Below are 19,593 nucleotides of genomic sequence, written 5' to 3'. Positions count from 1 at the left end.
GATATGGTAGTTGTTCAGAAACATCGGACTAGAGAGAGTAGAAATTCCTTATCCTATTTGCGTGATGTCACAGTCTGATGCCAACTAGCCCCGCCACATTAAGCGAACGTTACCCGGAAATTACAATTCCCCTGCAATAACTCCGAATTGCTCCTGATTCCACATCGTCGCCTATCGTTCACCAGTCTAAAAATCAGCCTGGCAAATTGTGTCGATTTTATGATGTTATTCTATTCGACAGTTGCACGAGATTTTTCGATCTTTCTTCGAACCTGTCGATAATCGAATACCTACAGGAGCTCGAAGCAGAATAACGCCTGATCTTCGGTTCGATTCTATCGAATATCGCTCGCCACTTGGGCCAACAAAATCTTGGAGACAGCTATATAATATCTGGTATTTTTTCTTCTCTTTTTTTTAATTATGTAAAAATGTATAAACGTTACGTACGAAATTTCAACGATCGAAATGTACATGAAAGTTAGCTTATTTTTTCGTAATTAAAATTTTGTTCGAGAACGACAGAGGATGACGGTGACAGCGGGGCACGCAATGAAATAGTTTAACAAGAAACAGTTGGTTGAATTAACCGCATATTTTCTCCGGCCCAATAAATTGGAAAACCGCAGGCGTAAGTAACTTAAAAAGCGGTTCGCCTCGTTTCTCAACTCAGTGCCTCTTACCCTCCGCCGTAGAGTGCTTAATTATTAGCGGTTCCGAGTTTGGATCGGTTTCTTGTGGTTGGCGATAACGCCACTAACGAATGCCACTTTTCTACCGGAGCTGCTGTTCTATTAATAAACTTCGTGGTAACGTTTCAACGCGGGAAAAGTTTATTTAGTCCAAATAATAGATCTCTAAAATTGTGTTGCCTTTAAGCCGTATAAAGGAAATTAAAATTATTTATAATCAAGGTCAATGCACATTTCGTTGGTTTTAATTATTGAATCCGAAAATGTCAGATAAAAAATTTCAATTCAAGAACTTGATATTGATCTTCAATACTCTTTCCAACAATATCTCTGTACATGAAATTATTTTGCTTTGAAATTGCTTAGTAGAAAAATAACTTCCCGTTTTCGGTATGTCGAAACAGTTTGTTACGTAGTTTGCTACTAAAGCAGTATAGTATTAATAGTATGTTTGTTGTATTATCATTGTGAATTATTCGCTTGTGCCAAAATACCTACACAAAATGTTCGACGCCATCAAGCGGAATAAAACGTTCGCGATTATGTGGCGATAGCCGTTGCTTCTCCGGTACCGTTAAATTTCATTAATTTTTTCGGTCCTTTTGAGAACTGGGGCAAAGCACACGTTTGGCGCATCGCTCGTATCCGTGATCCACGATCCGGCATCGTAAACCGAATACGACTTGAAGCTCCACCGTAATTCTGTTACATATAACTTTAAAGTCGATTCGATTGCACTGCACTGCGAGTTTATTCCCCTTATCGAGCTTTTCGGATAAAAATTGCTTGCCGATTAATCTTTCTAAACGGTATTACTTGGAGAAGATAAAGCACCTCTTGTGAAAGGTACATACTAGCTTTGAGCGCGCCCTCTATACTGTTTCAATTCAACGCTGCATAAAGTTATGACGTCCGTTTTGCTGTTTGATCAAAGACAAAAAATTTTCTTTTAGGAACCGCTGTCTTCGAACGTTCAACGCGTCTGCGCCGGAACAAAGCAAGGAAAAAGCTTCTTGGTTTACTTCGTTTCTAAAACAGCGAGCAGATAGAACGTCGGTTCGCCCTGAACACAATTCAATGGTTGGGCAAATTATCACACATGAATTATCGGGTACGAGATTTAAACAGATGCTGCGACAGAACAGCATAGCGGATCTTTTATCAGCGTCTGTACGAAGATTAATTATTCGCATTTACGATCAATCTGACTATTCTGTAACGACTACGAATATATATATATATATATATATATATATATATAGGATATACCGGAGTACCAGGAGGGAGCGCGAGGAGAGACAAAACGTGAAATAGGAAAATGGTAAAAGCAGAGCTAACGGAAGAGATATGGTAACGGTGTTAACAGAGCTACGATATGTGAGAATATCTTTGAACGTGTCAGGCATAATTAAAAGCAATTTCTTAATTGCGCGAATTCGTATTATCCGAGACGGCTACGTGGGAGAATGTGCAGGGAGCTTCCTACCGAGAATAATTTTATTGTTCTAAAAGAAGCACGGAGAACGTAACATGTTCGTTAAGATAACGATGGAAAGAAGGAAGAAGGGTAAAAAAAGCGATAGGAAGATGAAATCAAGAGCTAGCGAACACTTGTGGATGAAATACGCCGTGGGCATCGGAGAGGGGTGAAACGAGCAAGTGAAAACGAAGAGAGAGCCAAAAGGTGAGGAAGAAATCGGTGCACCTAGCGGGGTGAGGAAAAGAAGAGGAAAACTATAGAAAAGAAGCATAACAGCACGAGAGACGGTGAAAGATGATCCGAGGGTGAGAAGGAGAGAGAAACAGAGAAAACGTGTATGGTGTTCAGAAGGTTTTCGGTGGTAGAGGGGAGAGAGCACTGCACGGTACGGCACGGCGCAGGTGTGCGCCGGTAGCCCGGTCGCTGGCATGGTATTCCGCACGCCTTAGGTGCGCGTGTGCGCCGAAAGAACGACAGTATGAAGATCAAAGCGTGTGTGGGTGCGCCTGTGCGGCACACAGGCACGAAACCCTCCAGTTTGATCGCGAAAGAGCGACGAGAGAACGCCAGTACGGGCACACTAAAAGGAGATAGGGTTGGTACTACGAATCATAGGGATGGAGAGAAAAGGAGAGAGTTAGCGACATAGGATAAAGTGTAGTTTGGGCCGTGTGGGCCGTAGGTGTTGAGATAGCGAAGAGTAGGGATGAAACTGAGAGAAGATAGGTAGGCGAGTAGATAGATAGATAGGCAGGCAGGCAGGCAGACAGGCAGACAGACAGGCAGGCAGGCAGGCAGGCAGGCAGGCAGATAGGCAGGCAGGCAGGCAGGTAGCGATGCAGGCAGCGAGCCAGATGGCGAGGGTAGGAAGCAAGGTGGGCGGTCGAAGGGGTAGTAACGGATAGTAAGGGGAGTCGGGGGTGTTCGGTAGGGGATGCCGGAGGTGGCGGCGTACAGGGGGCGGCAGGCTGGTGGTGCGTCAGAGCCTGCAGTGAGCCCGGCAGTGAGGCGAAACGTTGGGCTCCGCGCGGGAGTCTCGTGGCCGCCCGCCTTTTCTTTTAAGTCGGGGTGCCTTTTTCCTTACACCCACCCCCGGCCCTCTTTTCGTCGCCCTCGCAGATCTACGGACCCATTGTCGCTCTATTTTCAAAGCACGCGAGTACCTCGCTCCGACTCATCGCCGTGATCGTTTCGCGTACGATCTCGTCACGGTTCGTTCTTCTGGTTCCGTTTCTTTTTTTCCGATCTCTTTTTTTTTTTTTGCCTTGATCTCATCGGTTCGCCATGAGATTAGCCGTGGAGAGATGGTCCGGGATGCGATTTGCAGGCTGATTGCATCGCATTTGCAAGAGCACGCACAGAAGGGAAACTAGAGGGAAAAAGAGGAGAGAGAAACGGAGAAGGGGATAGAGACGGGATACTCGAAACGGGACGGTGATACTCGCGGAGACACCGTGAACGGCAGTTCGCTGCGGTACCGAAGGATCGTAGCAAGAAGACCGGTGGTGCGTGACCTCCGGCTCTAGCCACATGATACCGTGTTCGGTGCGTGCACGATCTCGTTACGGTTCTTTCAACAAGAAGAGGATATCGTGCGTTTCCCTGGTGATCATTGCGACGTATTGGTGGTATCGGTGGGTCGGTGCCGGTGTCGTTTGTCGCGGCAATATAATTCGGCGCTCGGTGGCAAAAAAGCAAGAATCGCGTTTCGTTTAGTGGCTGTTCGATGTCCCGAGTGAACGAAGAAAGGGAGAGGTGCAACGTGATCCGGTAGCGCACCGCGACGTTGCCAATGTCAATGTTAACAGTGCTTGGAAGACGGTCACGGTGATATCGCTGTTGTACATACATGTATTTACGTCTATGTGTTTCCCTTGGCTCGACAACAGAACGGTTGCACGAGTGGATATAAAGAGTGTGAGAGGTAAAAAACGAAGAAAACAAGGTGCCACGAGCGTAGCACCGAAGGGCGGAGAACAGTGGGACTTTTGTTAGGGTATTCGGAGGAATGGTCGCGATCGAAGAGTTCGGGTGGATCGAGGAGGATCGAGAGGTCGAAACGATTCGATTTCTTGAAAGCAGAGGAACAGAGGTGCCGCGTGTGCTTCTCTTGCCCGCGACCTCTCTCACGCACCGCCAATGCGGCTGAGATCGCGCGATCTCATTGGCTGCAATCGTGCCGTGGTGTCGGCGATGGGTACGTCCAAGTTCGATGTTCGTGTTTGACCGAGGGGTACGCGTGTATTTTCTCTGTCACGCTTCTTCCTTTCGCTCTCTTCGAGTTCTTCTCCTCGACGAACGTTCCTTTGTCTTCTGCAGGTTTTCCCAATCTTCGCCGACCGTTTCTTCTTCTTTTTCTCCTTCGATGTTCTCCCGCAAATTTAACGCGTTCCTCGTGTAATCGTCTCTCGGTATACGTTTCGCGAGAACCGGCCTCCCAGTTTTCGTTGGAACGCGATCTCGAACGCGTAATGCGCCGTGTTTATATTTCTCCGTCGTTGGTGTTGTGCCTGTGTGTCGTATCGTGCGATTGCGTGAACGGTAGAACGATTTCTCTGTGTAAATCATTCGGACGATAGCGATCGAGTGTGCGGAGAGACCATCGCAACTCCACTCTGTGAGCGTTTCAAGACGTATCGGGTATCGTTATTCGCGGAAGCAATATACGCTCGAGTCGCGTTGAACCTAGACGTCGCGACCTAAGGAACGATCATGGTTGACTATCGCCGCTCACGCGACCGTCCAACAGTTTGAACTTTTAAACATCGATACACGATGTCGACGTTTGCTTAATGGTAAAACTTAGCCTTGTTACCGAGCATCTATCGAGCAATTCCAACGCGGCGTTTCATCGTCACGAATCAAAAGTGCGGTATTTCTGTTTGTTGTTCTGGTCGCGAAGCTTTCGTTTAAAACGTGAACCCGTTAGATATACGTGATAGCAATCGAGTGTGGTTATCTCGGCCGGGAAAAGGACGTGGCAAGGGAAACAAAGGGTAGGAAAGGGAAGGCATAATCAAGGTCGTTGATTCCTGCTTTGCTTCACGCGACCACTTACTTCGCTGCACCGGCAGTTTTTCATGCCACGCGAGCCGATAGTTCTCGTTTGACGATTTCCACACGTGTATATCTCGCTTTCACAATCAATACACTGTTATGACTATTTGCTAAGTGTCGTTAAAGCGCGTCGTGTGTGATTCTCCCGCAACGCTTACGTCTCTCCTCTACTTTCTCCCGTCTATATACTTCCGCTTTTTGATTCTCTACATTACCTTTATCTCTGCTTTATCTCGTCACGAACCAGATGGACTGTTACGCGGTCACGAGACCAGTTTAAACGCGAAGAATGAAATTCTCGTATAATCTTTACTACCCTGGCCAATAACCTTGGCTGAGATTGTACGTACACATACACGCACACACACACACACACACACACACACATACACATATATTTTTTATTCCTCTTTACGGCTCTATTCGGCTCGCTACGCTTATTTACTTACCCTTCGACCACTTTCTGCACTCTGTTCACCTCCTTCTTTTTATATTTAAGGGGCTCTGTTACGATGCTCGCCATCGCTTCCTCTATGTAATTTTTATATTTATCCGTTTTAAATTTCGAGTCAGAACTTTCCGAGTTCGTCTCGTACGCTGGATAGCGATATTGCCGAAAGAGCGATATCTCGTAGAAATTTCTCGGCCATACGTACACGTACGTTCGAGGAAGCTTGGATACGTTTTTGGACGGGGGAACGACTTAGGCTGTTCGTTTATAGCGAAATGCCATTCGCATTTAAGTATCTCGTACGGAGTTTCGAAATATATTCAGCCAGAAGACGAAGATTCATACATTCGCGTTCGTCCTTTTTCAACCTACCGAGCAATCGTTATCTTCGATAGAGCCTATCTACTAAGCACAAGCCATAGTAGCGCGATCTCTGTAACACCTCTGACTGTATCGCGCGGTTAATCGACCTTAATTCATTAATTTGCCAATTGGACGCGAACGACGTAATTCCGCCACAGTTAGGGAAAAGATATTACTCGGTTTGGATTTGTCACTTTGTTTATTAATTAATTATTCAGTAGGGGTGGCTCTATCGCGAGCATCCAACTCTTGACAGAAATCACGATCCATCATCCTCCTGGCACGTAGTAGCTGGTTTTTTTATTCCACAGGCTGCCATCTTCCCCTTCGCGCTTCTTCGTCTCTTTGCATTTGTCTCCGTGTGTCTCGGCCCGTGGACGACGTTAGGAAACGACCTGTGGCGTTTCTAGCGATGCCAGTCACGCTGTTGTTCCTTCGTGAAAGCGATAATTACTGAGGCGGCGTCGGGAACGCCACTTCGAACGCCACTTCGCAAAGAAGCTTCCTATTCTTTGGAACGCGTGATAATTCTTCCGTTTCCTTCTTCCGAATCATACGTTGCGAAAATTTTCGTACGAGTAGACTATTGTTTCGCCTTCCCACAAACGATAGACTCTCTGGTATTGTCGATTCGCCGTTTTCTCTCTCCTTCTGTCCCTCGAACACACGAGATTCGTTTACGCGTTTACAAACGATTTTTCTGCAACGATTTAGCGATATCCTGTTAGAGGAAAATTAACTGAAACGTAGGATACGTGCGAACCGACTACTTTAACTTGCTTCACGATCCCGCAGATGGCAGTGGTTCGGTCGAGGCGAGCAGCGGGCATCGTCGCAACTAATCGGCAGTAAACTCGCGCGGAAATGTCGATCCGAGTCGAGAGGCGAAGGAAGATCGAAATCGAGCTTGTGCGTGGCTACGTATCTTCGTCGTGGAGAACAACGACCGTGTGGCTGGCTTCAGGCCAATACAAATCTAGCTAAAGGGTGAACGTGAAAACCAGGTGGAAGTGGAAGGTGGAAAAACAGAAGGCAGAGAAAGGGAAGACAGACAGAGGAAGTAAGGAAGGAAGACCGAAGACGTTTCATAGTGAAATATTCGTGCTTTTGATTATATTCTCGTGTGCGGTGCAAGATGCGCTCGCGACGCCGTGACGGCGGCTGAAGGACGAAGAAACCGAGTGGCTCGTACAGCAGCCCTCGATTCCACCTGCCGACTCTCTTTTTCTTTTCGTTCTCCACGTCAACGAGACGCCGCACCACTCAGTATTCTTCTTCGCTTCGTCGCTTATCTCCTCGGCTTCACCGTTTCGCCGCCCGACAAAGGTGAGGAGAATCCCACGTGAGAAACAAATCAAATCGCGAAATACTTGCATTGTTCGTAGATTTTCGTTCCGTGTCGTTTCTTTCGAGTTGTTGCCGTTCTTTTAGTATTAGAACGTTCGCGAGAAACAGACGTTCGCGAGCATCTCGTTCTCCCAGCAACCGATGGTCTTTGAATTTTTTTTTTTTTTATTTATTTATTTGGATTTTACAATTTGTCCAGTAGGACATTTGGTAAAATATTATAGCGGTATACTAATATAACATGTGGGTGGCTACCCCCAGCGGGGTACCATCATCGTGTTTGTTAGGTTATGTCCTTTGTGAGATCTGTTGGGTGTTTCCTTTTTAATCTTCTTTTTATGCTTGATGTGTCGACCGTTTCCGCTGCCAGCCGGTTTGGGTGCGTTGCTATTCTTTCTCCGTACCTTCTTGCACTTTTGTTAATCTCCTCCTTGACCGTTGGTATTCCCAGGTCTTTCCGTATGTCCTCGTTCCTAACGTACCATGGCGCGTTTGCTATTGTTCTGAGTATTTTCGATTGCGTTGCCGGTCTTTGAATAGCGTGCAGTTGTTTCAATAACACGATCCAGTTTCTTCGAGCATCCGAGTCGCGTGTTTCGCGTTAATCTAGAAAAATGTATCGTCCTTTTGGTTGCTGGGAAGAGGAGAACTCTGCGTCTAATTCTGCGGCAAATTTCGCAGATCGCGATGTGAAATAATTGCGCTGTCTCGAGTCGGAACTTGCTGGAATACCGATCCGTGGATGTCTAATCGCCAAAACGTTCCGTTGCCACCGAGAAATCTCATCGATCTTGACAACTTTCCCGCCGGAATTAGACCATAGTTTGCCCGGGATTGTCTTACACTTCGCTTTGTCTTCTGCTCGTTCGATCGATAGCAGCGTCGATGGAATTGGAATTCGTCGCGGCTCGGCAAATCGAAAGTTCAGCCGGTTCGTTGGCTGGTCAACCGTGCTACCGTAGTTTCCATCCGCCCACAAATTGATAGTTCCCCCTTCGGCCAGATCGTCGTTCCTTTGTCGCGCGACAAGAAATCTCTGCATATAACGAGATTTTTCCCGTTCGTGAAAATAGGAGCGGTCAGTGGCTCGTAAATTCGGTCTGGCCATTTCCTCCGCCACGTTGTCCCAGCTGAATTACGACTGCCAGAAATGACATTAATTCCACGGAGAAACGAATTAATTTCGTCGGAACCTGGTTAGCGTTTATATCGCGGTACAATTGCTTGTTTTCGCCTTCGTCGATTTTGCTATATTTCATCTACGCGGCCAATTCAACGCGAGCTGATGTAATCGATGTAATCGAGCGAGTCGCATTCCAAGACACGCTGGCTGCCTGTTAATTGAAAATCTTCAATATTTCCTGGTTAGTCGGACGCGACAAGCGCGTCGCGTCCACGCAAAATGCCCGTTACGATATATTCCGAGCAGAATTCCTATTACAGTGCAAAAAATAAGCGAAGCAACATAAGCTGTAATTTTGATTATTATCGCGCGAATCTCTGGATATTTTGCCGAGTGCGAAACACACGCGCCTGATTCGGAAGCTTTTCCTTTCGCGTGTTTCAAACTCCGCTTTGTATCGTATAATATTTCGTATTCGAACGCGTGCACTTCTGATCGATGCGCGAATATTTTTGTTTAATTGGCACATCTTGTGGCAAGTTTGTTAGAAATTTTTGAGAATTATCGTATCCCTGATTTCTATTGTGCGAAAGTAATTAGCGTCGATTATGGTACACGAGATGGTACACGAGGCAATCCCGTTTACAAAGAGGCTGAAAATTTTATGAACGCTCCTCGTAGGAGTGTCACTCAATAGCTTCTTTGTCTTCGAGGCTTCTATTTTATAATGAACGACCTTAGGTAAATAGATATAGCTAACCTTTGTCTGTAGCCTGGAACTCGAGTTCGTCACTTGCATTGTTTACGGCTTATAATCTCCAGCCTCGATTTTTGTATCTCTGCGGAAAATCTGAAATATTACGCACGCTCTTGTCAAGAGACACGCGTCGCGAAGTAGCTTCTCGACTGATGAAAATTCATGGAATCGAGTGCGGGTTCGGCGTCTTGTTTCGTTCTTCGTTCTCCTCGCCTCTCGGGTTTGTCTCGTGTTCTCTGCAGAAACCGTAAGATCCAAGAGCAGTTTGTCGACTTTCGATTGCGATACGATGGCATACGGTATGTAAAATTGAATTGCCGACCGTTACGAAGTTTGACGAGCCTCGGCGAACGATTTGGCGTGATGGTTAAACAAAGTTCGAAAGTGGTGTATTTCGGCGACGCGAGGCTCGGCTGGTAGTTAGACGAGCTGCGCGACTAAGGCAGAAGTCGGACTCGATATGGTTAAAACTTTGTTGCATTCGCTGCAACGTACTTTGCCTAGACTCGAGAAAAGCAGGACGCAGGGATAAACTAAAAAGCGTGTTTGTGTTCGCAGCGAAGGCCAGGCAAAACACGTGAGAAAAAACCTGAGGCGACACGGAGCCACGAAGAAACGTAGGATTGGAAAAGGAAGGGAGGCGGAAGGGAAGAGGGAACGAGGCGAAGCCGAGAGCTAGCAAGTGGAAAAAGAGAAGAAAAGGAGTAAAACACGGAGGAAGGTATCGTCGGAGGAAAGCTGCACCAATAGCAGAAGCAATCGAAGAGAGAAACGACCAGGTGGTTCGGCAACGAGCTTTTTCGTTCGTGGAATGTGGATCGGGCAAAGGTGGTGCGGGGCCGAAAAAGCCTTGTGAAGAAACTAAGGATTAGATGGTGGAGGTGCTGGAGAGGCGGGCTAGGGAGCCTACGGGGCCGATCAAGGCACCTCGCACCTACCCAGGGCCTGGCAGCCCTGCGAACCGCGTCCTCGCTAGAGTGCACTCGCAACCGCGTCGGCGGCTGCGTCTCTCCTACGTTCTTTTCCACCATGATTTCTTAATTTCAAGGCTGTTCGCTCTTCTTACCGATTGTTATTCGCCGCGGCAGCAGGCCAAAGCAGGCGAAGCGGCGCAGCTTGCTTCCAATTTACTACCCGTCGAGGACATTGGTCGCGCGGACCTCTTCGGCTTGCAGAGGAGGCTGGAGATCGAGGTCGAGGCGCGTGGCGCCGCGAGTGCAGTTGTCGGCGGCGGATACGAGCACGCGGAACGCTCGAATTCTGAACGCGGCGGTGGCGTATCGGATCGGCTACGGATCGAGAAAAGGTGCTGCGAGCAGAACAAGGTGACAAGGGGGGAGGATAAGTGGTGGTGGGAAAAAGTGGTGCCGCAGAAGAGAGCAGTGGTTTCGGCCGGGCCAGAAGATCGTGCGGAGCCCAGGAAGGGCTCCTTAGCAAGGAGCGAGACTGGCGAGCGCAATGTGGCAAAGCGGCGGCATGGGCGCCCATGCGGCCAACAATCCATGGATGAAATTAATGGGCATTGTCCACAAGGAGAGGAGGCATCACGATTCGGGCTCTGCCGCTGCCGCCGCTTCCGGTGTTCAGGGCTCTGCGACTACTGGCAGCAACGACCGGACGCTCAATCAGTGAGTCATACCACTGCTACGCTTTTCTTTCTTCTTCTATCTTTTTCTTACCTCTTTTAGTTTCCTTTTTATAGAGCAAGTTTTTAGCGCGCGCGATCAACTTTACGCCGTAGAACCGACTCTAGTTTACGACCGAATGGAGCGGGCTTTCGCCCGAGGTAGTTCGTATTCAACGAGAGTCCAGCATACTTTTTCAGCGGAGAGTACTCGAATGCGCTGCGTTTGTTGGTTTACTCCGCTTTACGAGTTCGAATTCAACAGCCGTTTTACTTCCGCACAAGCGCGACCATATGGCGCTAATCATTTTTATAAGGAAGAAGGGAAATCGCGTTTTCCAAATTAGCCATCGTAGTTTCCAGGCCTTTCTCCCCTCAAAGGTTTTAAGCGAGAATCGAAATTACGAGGAAAATCGCGGTGATAGCTTTCACGGCTAGAAGAATACCTCGACGTTTCTTACTATCAGGCGATGATTAATCGAAAGCAAATGCGGATAATTTAACATTAGTTTTCCACTCGTTTAACTGGCCTCTTTTTATCTCCTCTCGCGGGGATTGCACAGCCTGTCGCGGCAATTTAATAAATTACAACTCAATCGCGATATCAGCATCTGCTACGGGATCGAGCTTCTCTCACCCTCTGCTTCTTTCGTCGATACAGCCGCGCAATGTTCGATTCAAAGAAACCAGCATCCTGCTACGTGTTTCGTCCTTGTTCAAGAGAATCGTCTTTAGACGACGATCTCGAGCAAATCTCTCTTCCGTTTGCTCACACGCGTTCGTAATATCGATTGCACGTTTGGTCGCTGGCTACCGAGCTTGGTCCAGCCGTGTAATGAAACCGTCAAGTGAAAAAGAGCACACGAGAGGGTAAAGCACTGCTCTTTGCGTTGACGAAGAGTTCTATGCACGTAGCTTATCGGCGGTAGCCTGCCGCGTTGATCGCACGGAAATATTTCTCGTGGTCTGGCATCGGACAGCAGATTAAAGGTGAATCGCGCAGGGAAGGGGTGGCGAAAGATATCTCCGATATCGGAAGCGTCTCGAACAAAGCTGATAACCGCGTACAATGGCTTTGGCTTTATTTGCCCGAGCGACAAAACTCCTGCAGGATCTTTTGATGGTTCCACGTCCTCTGCCTCGATACGCCCATCGGGGCATTGTCGATTTTGAAAAATCCGCGGACAAGCATCGGCCTCTTTGTTTCTCTTTCGCCTGGTTTTCAACGATGCCGAGTGTTTTCCTCGGCACCGCTCTAACAATGCCACGTCGCTTGCTGCTCCACCACTTTCGCAACCGCTGCTGCATACAAACGCAGCCCGTAAACGTCGTATCGTGGCGCAGCGAGTCCGCGTGCCGGAGCGAGTGTTGCTACGATTAAAAACCACCCCTACGCTTTTTCGCTTTTCTTTTCTTCTTTCTATTCGTCTGTTTTTCGTTCTCCAAGGGTTTAGGTTGCCACCAAAGCAAACAACAAGCAAGGGGTACGTGGGAGGGAAAGGGACACAGGCATCGCTCCTCCGCCATTCACAATGCTTCCTCCCCTTTTTCCATTCAGCTCCATGCGCCAGACCTACTTGTTTTCTGATAAATACTTTCTCTTTGAATTTCGAGCCTGTTATTCCGACTTCGTCGCTCTGCGACCGATCTTTCCATTCGATAGTCCACGCCGATCGTATTCGCAGAAGCCGTCTACCGAGTCGTAGCCAAAAATTTCCCTCGCGTTCCGCATTGGCTCGTCTTCCAACCTGAACGTCCTTTGGAAAGACTAACCCATTGTTAGCACGCGACCTTCTTCTCGCGGATCTCGATGCTCCTTAACACTAGAACTACCGACAGTTACCACGAAGCTATTTCTACCAAAACCAGAGAAAATGACTGGTCTATAAAAAATACGTAATAATAGAATATTTTTATATTTATTGATTTACTACTTTCTTAAAAAAGCAATTTGTCATTTCAATTCAGTATATTTTTCGTATTATTAATCCATCTGGGACAATAGTCCCTAAACAAGGGTTGACACATTTATAAAATTGTAGAACCAGTCATTTTGACCGGTTTGGTATTTCTAGTGTTAGCATCCAACGATCCAGCGATCGATCCGGAATTTTCCTGATAACTGATATCGAATGATGCGCGGTAAAAATTTGAAAAACGTGTGGCAAATTGTAGAAAACAGGACCCTTTTACACTTTAACAAGTACCAGTCATTTTGACTGGTATTGGTATAAATAGCCTCTACACAAAATTATTTTCAGTTTGAATACACAAAAATGAAAATAAAATTCATTGTATTATTCTTTTAGTTATCGTTGCGAAAGTCATTGCACCATTGCGGAAAAAAACATAACATGAAGTAGGAATTTTAAAATAAAATTGTAAAACCAGTCAATTTCACTGGTGTGATAGTTCTGGTGTTAAACGCGGAGAAATACCAACGAGGTATAACAGGTTCGCTTGGTCTAGAGTTTCGAAGAAATGGCAATTTTCCGCACGATAGATTAGAATTCTAATATTTTTTTCTAATAATAATTCTTCAAGGTGGTTGTCGTTAACCGGTTCGAGTAGCTTCTCGCATTTTACGATATACAAATCTTGGCTGTTTTCGTTTAGCACCTGTTTCGTGAGGATGCTAAGGTACGCTCGGTAAACTCATTCCGGACGGGCCATTAAAGGATAGCTAATTTCCTTTTTCGAATTTGCTGCAAGTGGCAGCTGCGTTTCCTATGCAAATTCCACCCTGTACATCCGCTACGCTTTGGCTAATTTTTCTAGTACTTTGTTCTGGAAATATTTATCAAATTTCGCTTAGAAGAATACTTCGTTTATTTCACGATACTACGCGAACTGTATTTCGATAAAATGGGAAATATGTTCTCCAGTTGCCTACTTTAATTAGGAATTCCCGATTAGTATGATCTTCCGGAAGAAGCAATATCGCTTTAAAGAAGAAGTAACCGTAGCTTCGCTATCCTCTTTCCCGTTTCCGTACGACCTTCCTCTCTCGCCTTACTGTCCGTATCGTTAGCCAAGTCGAGTACTGCGGTCAATTCTCTTCGCGAATTCCTTTTATCACGTATTTATTATTAAAAGGAGCTTGAAAATTGCAGTTTCTTCGATCCACCGATTCCTACGCGTTCCTACAGAAACTTGATTTTTCACTCTCAATACAGTTGAGAATATCTTCTCCCTGCGGATAATTCAATACGCGTCGAGTATCGAATTATACATTCGCCGATTCGATGCGAACTAACACGTGGTGATTTTTACGCTATCGTATTGTAACACGTCAGTACGCCCTATCTATCGTTACCTGTAATTCTCTGAGTGCAATTATTCGTGCATTTACTTTGCATTGATACGTAGCGGCCAATTGCCTTAGGAAAAGTTTCAAGTTGAAACGGAAAACTCAAAAACTGACAAAGACCCATATTATTGTGCTTTTTAATACTGACGTTGTTTTCAGTTACAAGATTGTTATTGCTGTTTCTTGTAATCGTCGTCTTAAGGTTTTATCTCGTAACAGAGAGGGAGAGAGAGATAGAGAGAAAATGTGTGGATGATTGTATAATAGAAAAATATATTTGAGCAAGTTTATGTTTAAGTACAATGTGTATGCTAGTCCAGATCGCAGGCTGGCAGCGTTACTTTACGAAAGAGCTTCGAAGCCATGGGTCTATGGTTATCCATAGTTATCCATGGTTATCATCCGTGCAACGCGTGTTCCTAAAAAACTATGAGGCTGAGAGGCCCTTCAAATTGATTTATCGCTAAACAATTTTCAATGGCTTCGAGAACTAAGAAAGCTAAACATTAGAAAAGATTTTTTTTTTATTATTTAATTTGTACTTTACAATTTGTCCAGCTGGACATTTGGTAAATTTGGATTAAAAAAGGTATGGAGTTTTCCATTTCAACACTTTAACTGCAGTTATACAGGAAGGTTAACTTCTTGTGGTAACATCCGTTGATAGAAATGTATGAACGTGCTTCCTATGATGTTCTTTTGGTATTGTAGCTACGTTCGAAATCGGCATACATTATCTCTCTACATATACTTGTCTCAATATATCTTGTTATTACAAATTCATTCACTCGTTCCTTTATCAAACAAGGCTACGCGTTAACCACCTTAGATAATATTAATCTACGCGAAACTCTCTGTTGAGAATTATGGATCTTAATTGCCGAAATAAAAGTAAAGGAACGCTAAGGTTACACTTAGGATTCATATTAAAATAGTTATAGATTTATTTAATAAACGATTTCCAGGATCCTCGTCGATGTAAATTTGTACGCGTCTCAGCTCTTTCTTTGTCTCGCCATCTTTCATACCACACTGCCAATGGAACAGTCATATTCATCTGTTTTTCGAGACGTCGCGCACACACATACTTCCGCACACTCATATTCACATACGTGTGTCGCTACTACGCGGCCAATCTAGTCTAGTACACGAAATTATACATATTTCAATACTCTCCTCTTCCTTTCTCACTGTCTTTTGATTTAAGAAACCATCGTTCTATCACGAGTGCATTGTCGTACACGTCGTATGGAACAGTATATTACTTTTTCACGTTTGGACAATGAACGTAATTAATAATTCGAGAAATGTTCGAATATGATTTATCCTGGTCAAATGACTCGATCAATGAATTAGGTTAAGGGGGAAGAGCGAGCCTGGCGCCCTCCTTGCATCTTCGACTGTTATTTTGATCCGTCTGTTAATTACAAACTCGATATTCCTTATTGGAATTCGATATCGACTGGCAAATTTTGTTTACTAAAGTATTTGATACGCACGCCAACACCGACATAAGCAATTTCGTTTTATAACGATGGAATGTTCGTATGAGAGGCGACGCGTAAATACACGTTTGATGCAGCCGGGTTTATACAGTTCTATTCGACCAATTACACGTTCCCGATATCGTGTGCCGACGCCGAGTAAAATCGTCTGGAAATAATTGTCGCGACCCGATATCACGATGAATCGAGCCACTGGAATCCGCGAGCTCCTCGAAACTGTAAACGAAAATGTTATCGCGATGGCGATCCGGATTCGGAGAAACGCATTAACCCGCTCTAAATCCTACGTTATCGACCGAGTGCTGGATAAATCGCAGCGAAAGTGGGATTCTTTGGGTACAGGCGTGGTCGCGCGTCTGGTCATCGAAATCGAGAAAATCGGTATCGCGTCGCAGAAGCGATCAATCCGAGCGTTGGGAAGAGAAGTTCGCGCAATTGTACAATTCGCGAGGATCTTGTCGCACGCGAGAAAGAGGACCAGAGAGCTGCGTAATATTTGTCTGGCAAACGCAGTTTCGATTTACGCGAAGCCAGAGTTCGTGACATACAAACGCGACGAAACACCTTTCGTTGCTGTTAATTATGCACTGCCGCGGTTACTAATTACGCGATATTGATGCGCTGCGATTCAGGACGCGAACCGCTTCTTTTAATGACATCACACTTGCCCTGCTGAAAATATTCAAGTGACGGGATACAAGACCGTTCGGCAGAGGCGTTGCGAATATGCAGACGAGCGCTAGGGTTTCAAGCGAGGAAGGAAGATTTTCTATTTGCTTGTTAAATCGATCGCTAGCTAAAACGCGAGAGAAGATCGCGCGTAAAATTTCTCTTATTGTGGCGACGTGAAGGCGATCCGAAGTTGAATCCGAATTTTCATTCCCCTCATTTCGCAACGCAAACTCCCCCTCCAGCGATATTCGTTTTTCCGGTGAATGTTTTCCGATGCAGATTGCACAATCAACCGCGAGAGTTTTAATTCCGAACTAGATATCTCAAAAACTTGAGACGTTTATTTCAGTTAATCCTTATGGCCAGCAGCTCGGTTATGCTGGAAAATTGCAAATTTTCGTTATCTCGTACGTAAGAGAATATGTAAGAGGAAACTCGACTTTTGGTAGAGTAATCAGATCTTCCCTTTTTTCTTTTCTTTTTCTTTTTTTTTTGATTTTCTACTCGTTTTCTATAACAGGATGAAATAAAACAAAAGGTGATAATGATTGTAGAAACAAAAGACAGACATCTCGTTAGGCTACAAGATAAGGCAAACGTTTAATATTTAAACAAACGACAGGTATATCGGTAGATGTATGGAGATATAGATCTTTCAGTAGTGTAACAGCACGATTTCTAACTCTAAATATATTTACATGGATACTGTAGACGCAAATAAAAGCCAGTTGTATTACGGCTAACTCGTAATAGCTTTGTGTATTGTTTGTGGATTGAAGTTAACGATAGGATAGCCGGTGGTCGAGGTGCATTGTCATTGAAGGTTATCAACGATATCGCTCGTCTTTGTAACTTTCACTCGCTTTAAGGCTATATTTATCCTACTAATCCTAGTCCCGTGGCACAAGTTACGTCGTCGTTTAAATATTTCACCGAGAATCGCGAAACTGGAGGATTACCTCGAATCCATCGTGCCAGCAGGAAGTAATAGCCCACCGGGATACACTCGTCGATTCTATGGTATACTGTCACGCTATAATTGTATTTCTAATTACGACACTGTTTGCTCGTCACATTGCTCGTTTTCCCGATAGATTTAGCCAAACGATACGTACTTTTTCTCATTAATCTAACGTAATTAAGGAGCATCGCTTCTTAACGCGTTAACCATTACCCAGTTATTAGCTGTTTCTGACGAATATACTCGTCATGAAAAGACGGCAATATTTAGCGTTATGACGAGTATACTCGTCATGAAGAAAGTGAAATATTTTGCGTTATGACGAGTATACTCGTTATGGAGAAAGTGAAATATTTTTCGTTATGACGAGTATACTCGTCATGGAGAAAGTGAAATATTTTGCGTTATGACGAGTATACTCGTCATGAGGAAAGTGAAATATTTTGCGTTATGACGAGTATACTCGTCATGAGGAAAGTGAAATATTTCGCGTTATGACGAGTATACTCGTCATGAGGAAAGTGAAATATTTTGAGTTATGACGAGTATACTCGTTACGGAGCAACGGCAATATTTTGCGTTATGACGAGTATACTCGTCATGCGTAAAAAGTAGTTGCAATTTGCTGTTTAAATTGCGATTTTGCAATTGCGGTAAAACCCAGTGATAAAATTGAAAAGTGAAACGGACATTTCGGTACAATTTAATTCCACGTTACGACAGCCACACATACCCTGTGCTTGACGAGCATACTCGTCATCGTTTACCTTTTCCGACACATTTGAAGAGGTCGCAACTGATTAATATTTTCAAATACAGTTTTACGCGATATGGCAAGATATAGTTGCTGACGATCGCGCTAATTTCTCGCTAATATAAGTTTCAACAGATTGCTGAAGTCGCGATTTAGTATATAAAAAAAAAAAAACAGCCGAGTGGAGCCAGGGTGAATCGCGCGGACATGACAACATGTTGACCGTAAAGGGATTAATGGGCCATGAATACGCGATACAGCAATCTGCGTATGCCAGCAGCACAGAAAGTAAAACCGCACAAGCGGAACTGGAACGTGCTGCTTCTTTCTATTACGGCGTTCCGTAGCATCGACGCTTTCGTCCGGTAGATGGTTTTTCGTTCTACGAAAGCGGCAACCTGTTCCCAAGCGGCAGCATTAATTTTATTAACAAATTAATCGACTGACGTTCGTAAAGTCTTACGCTTTTTGTCGGCGCACTTAGCGGCGATCGTATTCGATATGGGAGGTTTTTAACGGTGACGCGGTGGCCCTGGTAAGTCTGACGAACGGCCAAACTTCGCTTGGCCTGACCCTGTTTTTGCTTCCTGTTCGGCCCACGGTCACATTCTACATGGCGTTACGCGTGCCAACTAAATCTATTCCCAGGCAACTCGATTGGGATTTGCTGCGTCACGCTGTGCCAAAAATTTCTTTTATTATCTCTGTTACGTACCGCTTTGTTACGTTTCGTTGGTTATATCTTAAATTCGTTCCTTCTCTACCCGTATCTCGTTCTTGCGACTAATAATTCTGCTTTTGTCAGCGCGTTTATGTCGTTCTCGGCCAAGAGTTTGTGGCCAAGTTTGTCGGATTCGGGATACTTCATCGGCGAGAAGGTCAGAATTATTTGCCCTAGTTAAATTCATTTTTCGACTTTCGAAACGGGTTATTTATTCCAGACGATTCCATGCCAGCGTGTATTTCTTTCTTATCTACAAGTCTCGCTATTCGAAAAATGATCAAATCCCTCGATAGGAAAATTAAGAGAAAAAGGGAAATCGATGAATCTACGAATTCAAGGTAGACGTTAATAAAGGAATAGGTCTCTTATGGCTTGTGGCATTATTAACCATGCCACTTTATAGAGAATTGCACGACTAGTTATTATACCAACCACTTGGTCGTACACACTTCTCTAACTAACTCATACTAGCAACAAAGTTTGTAATTAATAACTACGATCCGTTTTGACACGTCGAAATTTACCTATTTTCTTCGATGCGTATCGTACGCCATTAACGACAACGGATTTAATATTTAAAATAGCCAGGAAGATTTTGTTCATCGTTTGTTAAATGCATTATGAATCTAACACGGAAAGCAGGCTACTCATTGATCGTAACATCGATCGACGAGTTGCTCCTGTACGAAGGTGTATCGAGTATCGGAGCCATTCGTTAGCGATTCGGTCATTCGTTAGCAACAGATGTCGATCTTCTGTTTCCTGCGCGCAGC

At 44.9% G+C, this 19,593-nt stretch overlaps 1 protein-coding gene across 7 annotated transcripts in view; it reads left to right on the top strand.

Annotated features, from left to right (window-relative positions):
* Nucleotides 1-2,628: 2,628 nt before the first annotated feature.
* Nucleotides 2,629-19,593, top strand: part of LOC126869923 (potassium voltage-gated channel protein Shaker) — a 200,209-nt gene continuing 183,244 nt past the window's right edge. The window contains exons 1-3 of one of the 7 annotated variants that reach the window (XM_050627166.1): nt 2,629-2,767; nt 6,839-7,369; nt 9,829-10,898. In XM_050627166.1, coding sequence (XP_050483123.1) covers nt 10,729-10,898 — 170 coding nt within the window. In that variant the 5' untranslated portion in view covers nt 2,629-2,767; nt 6,839-7,369; nt 9,829-10,728. Of the gene's footprint in view, nt 2,768-3,179; nt 3,384-3,430; nt 4,370-6,838; nt 7,370-9,828; nt 10,899-19,593 lie in introns of those variants that run through there. The other 6 variants (XM_050627156.1, XR_007691067.1, XR_007691066.1 and 3 more) reach the window with 6 other exon arrangements.

The sequence above is a fragment of the Bombus huntii genome, chromosome 1, assembly GCF_024542735.1.
Source record: "Bombus huntii isolate Logan2020A chromosome 1, iyBomHunt1.1, whole genome shotgun sequence".
In the NCBI taxonomy this organism is placed as follows: domain Eukaryota; kingdom Metazoa; phylum Arthropoda; class Insecta; order Hymenoptera; family Apidae; genus Bombus; species Bombus huntii.
This window is presented reverse-complemented; position numbering and strand designations above follow the sequence as displayed.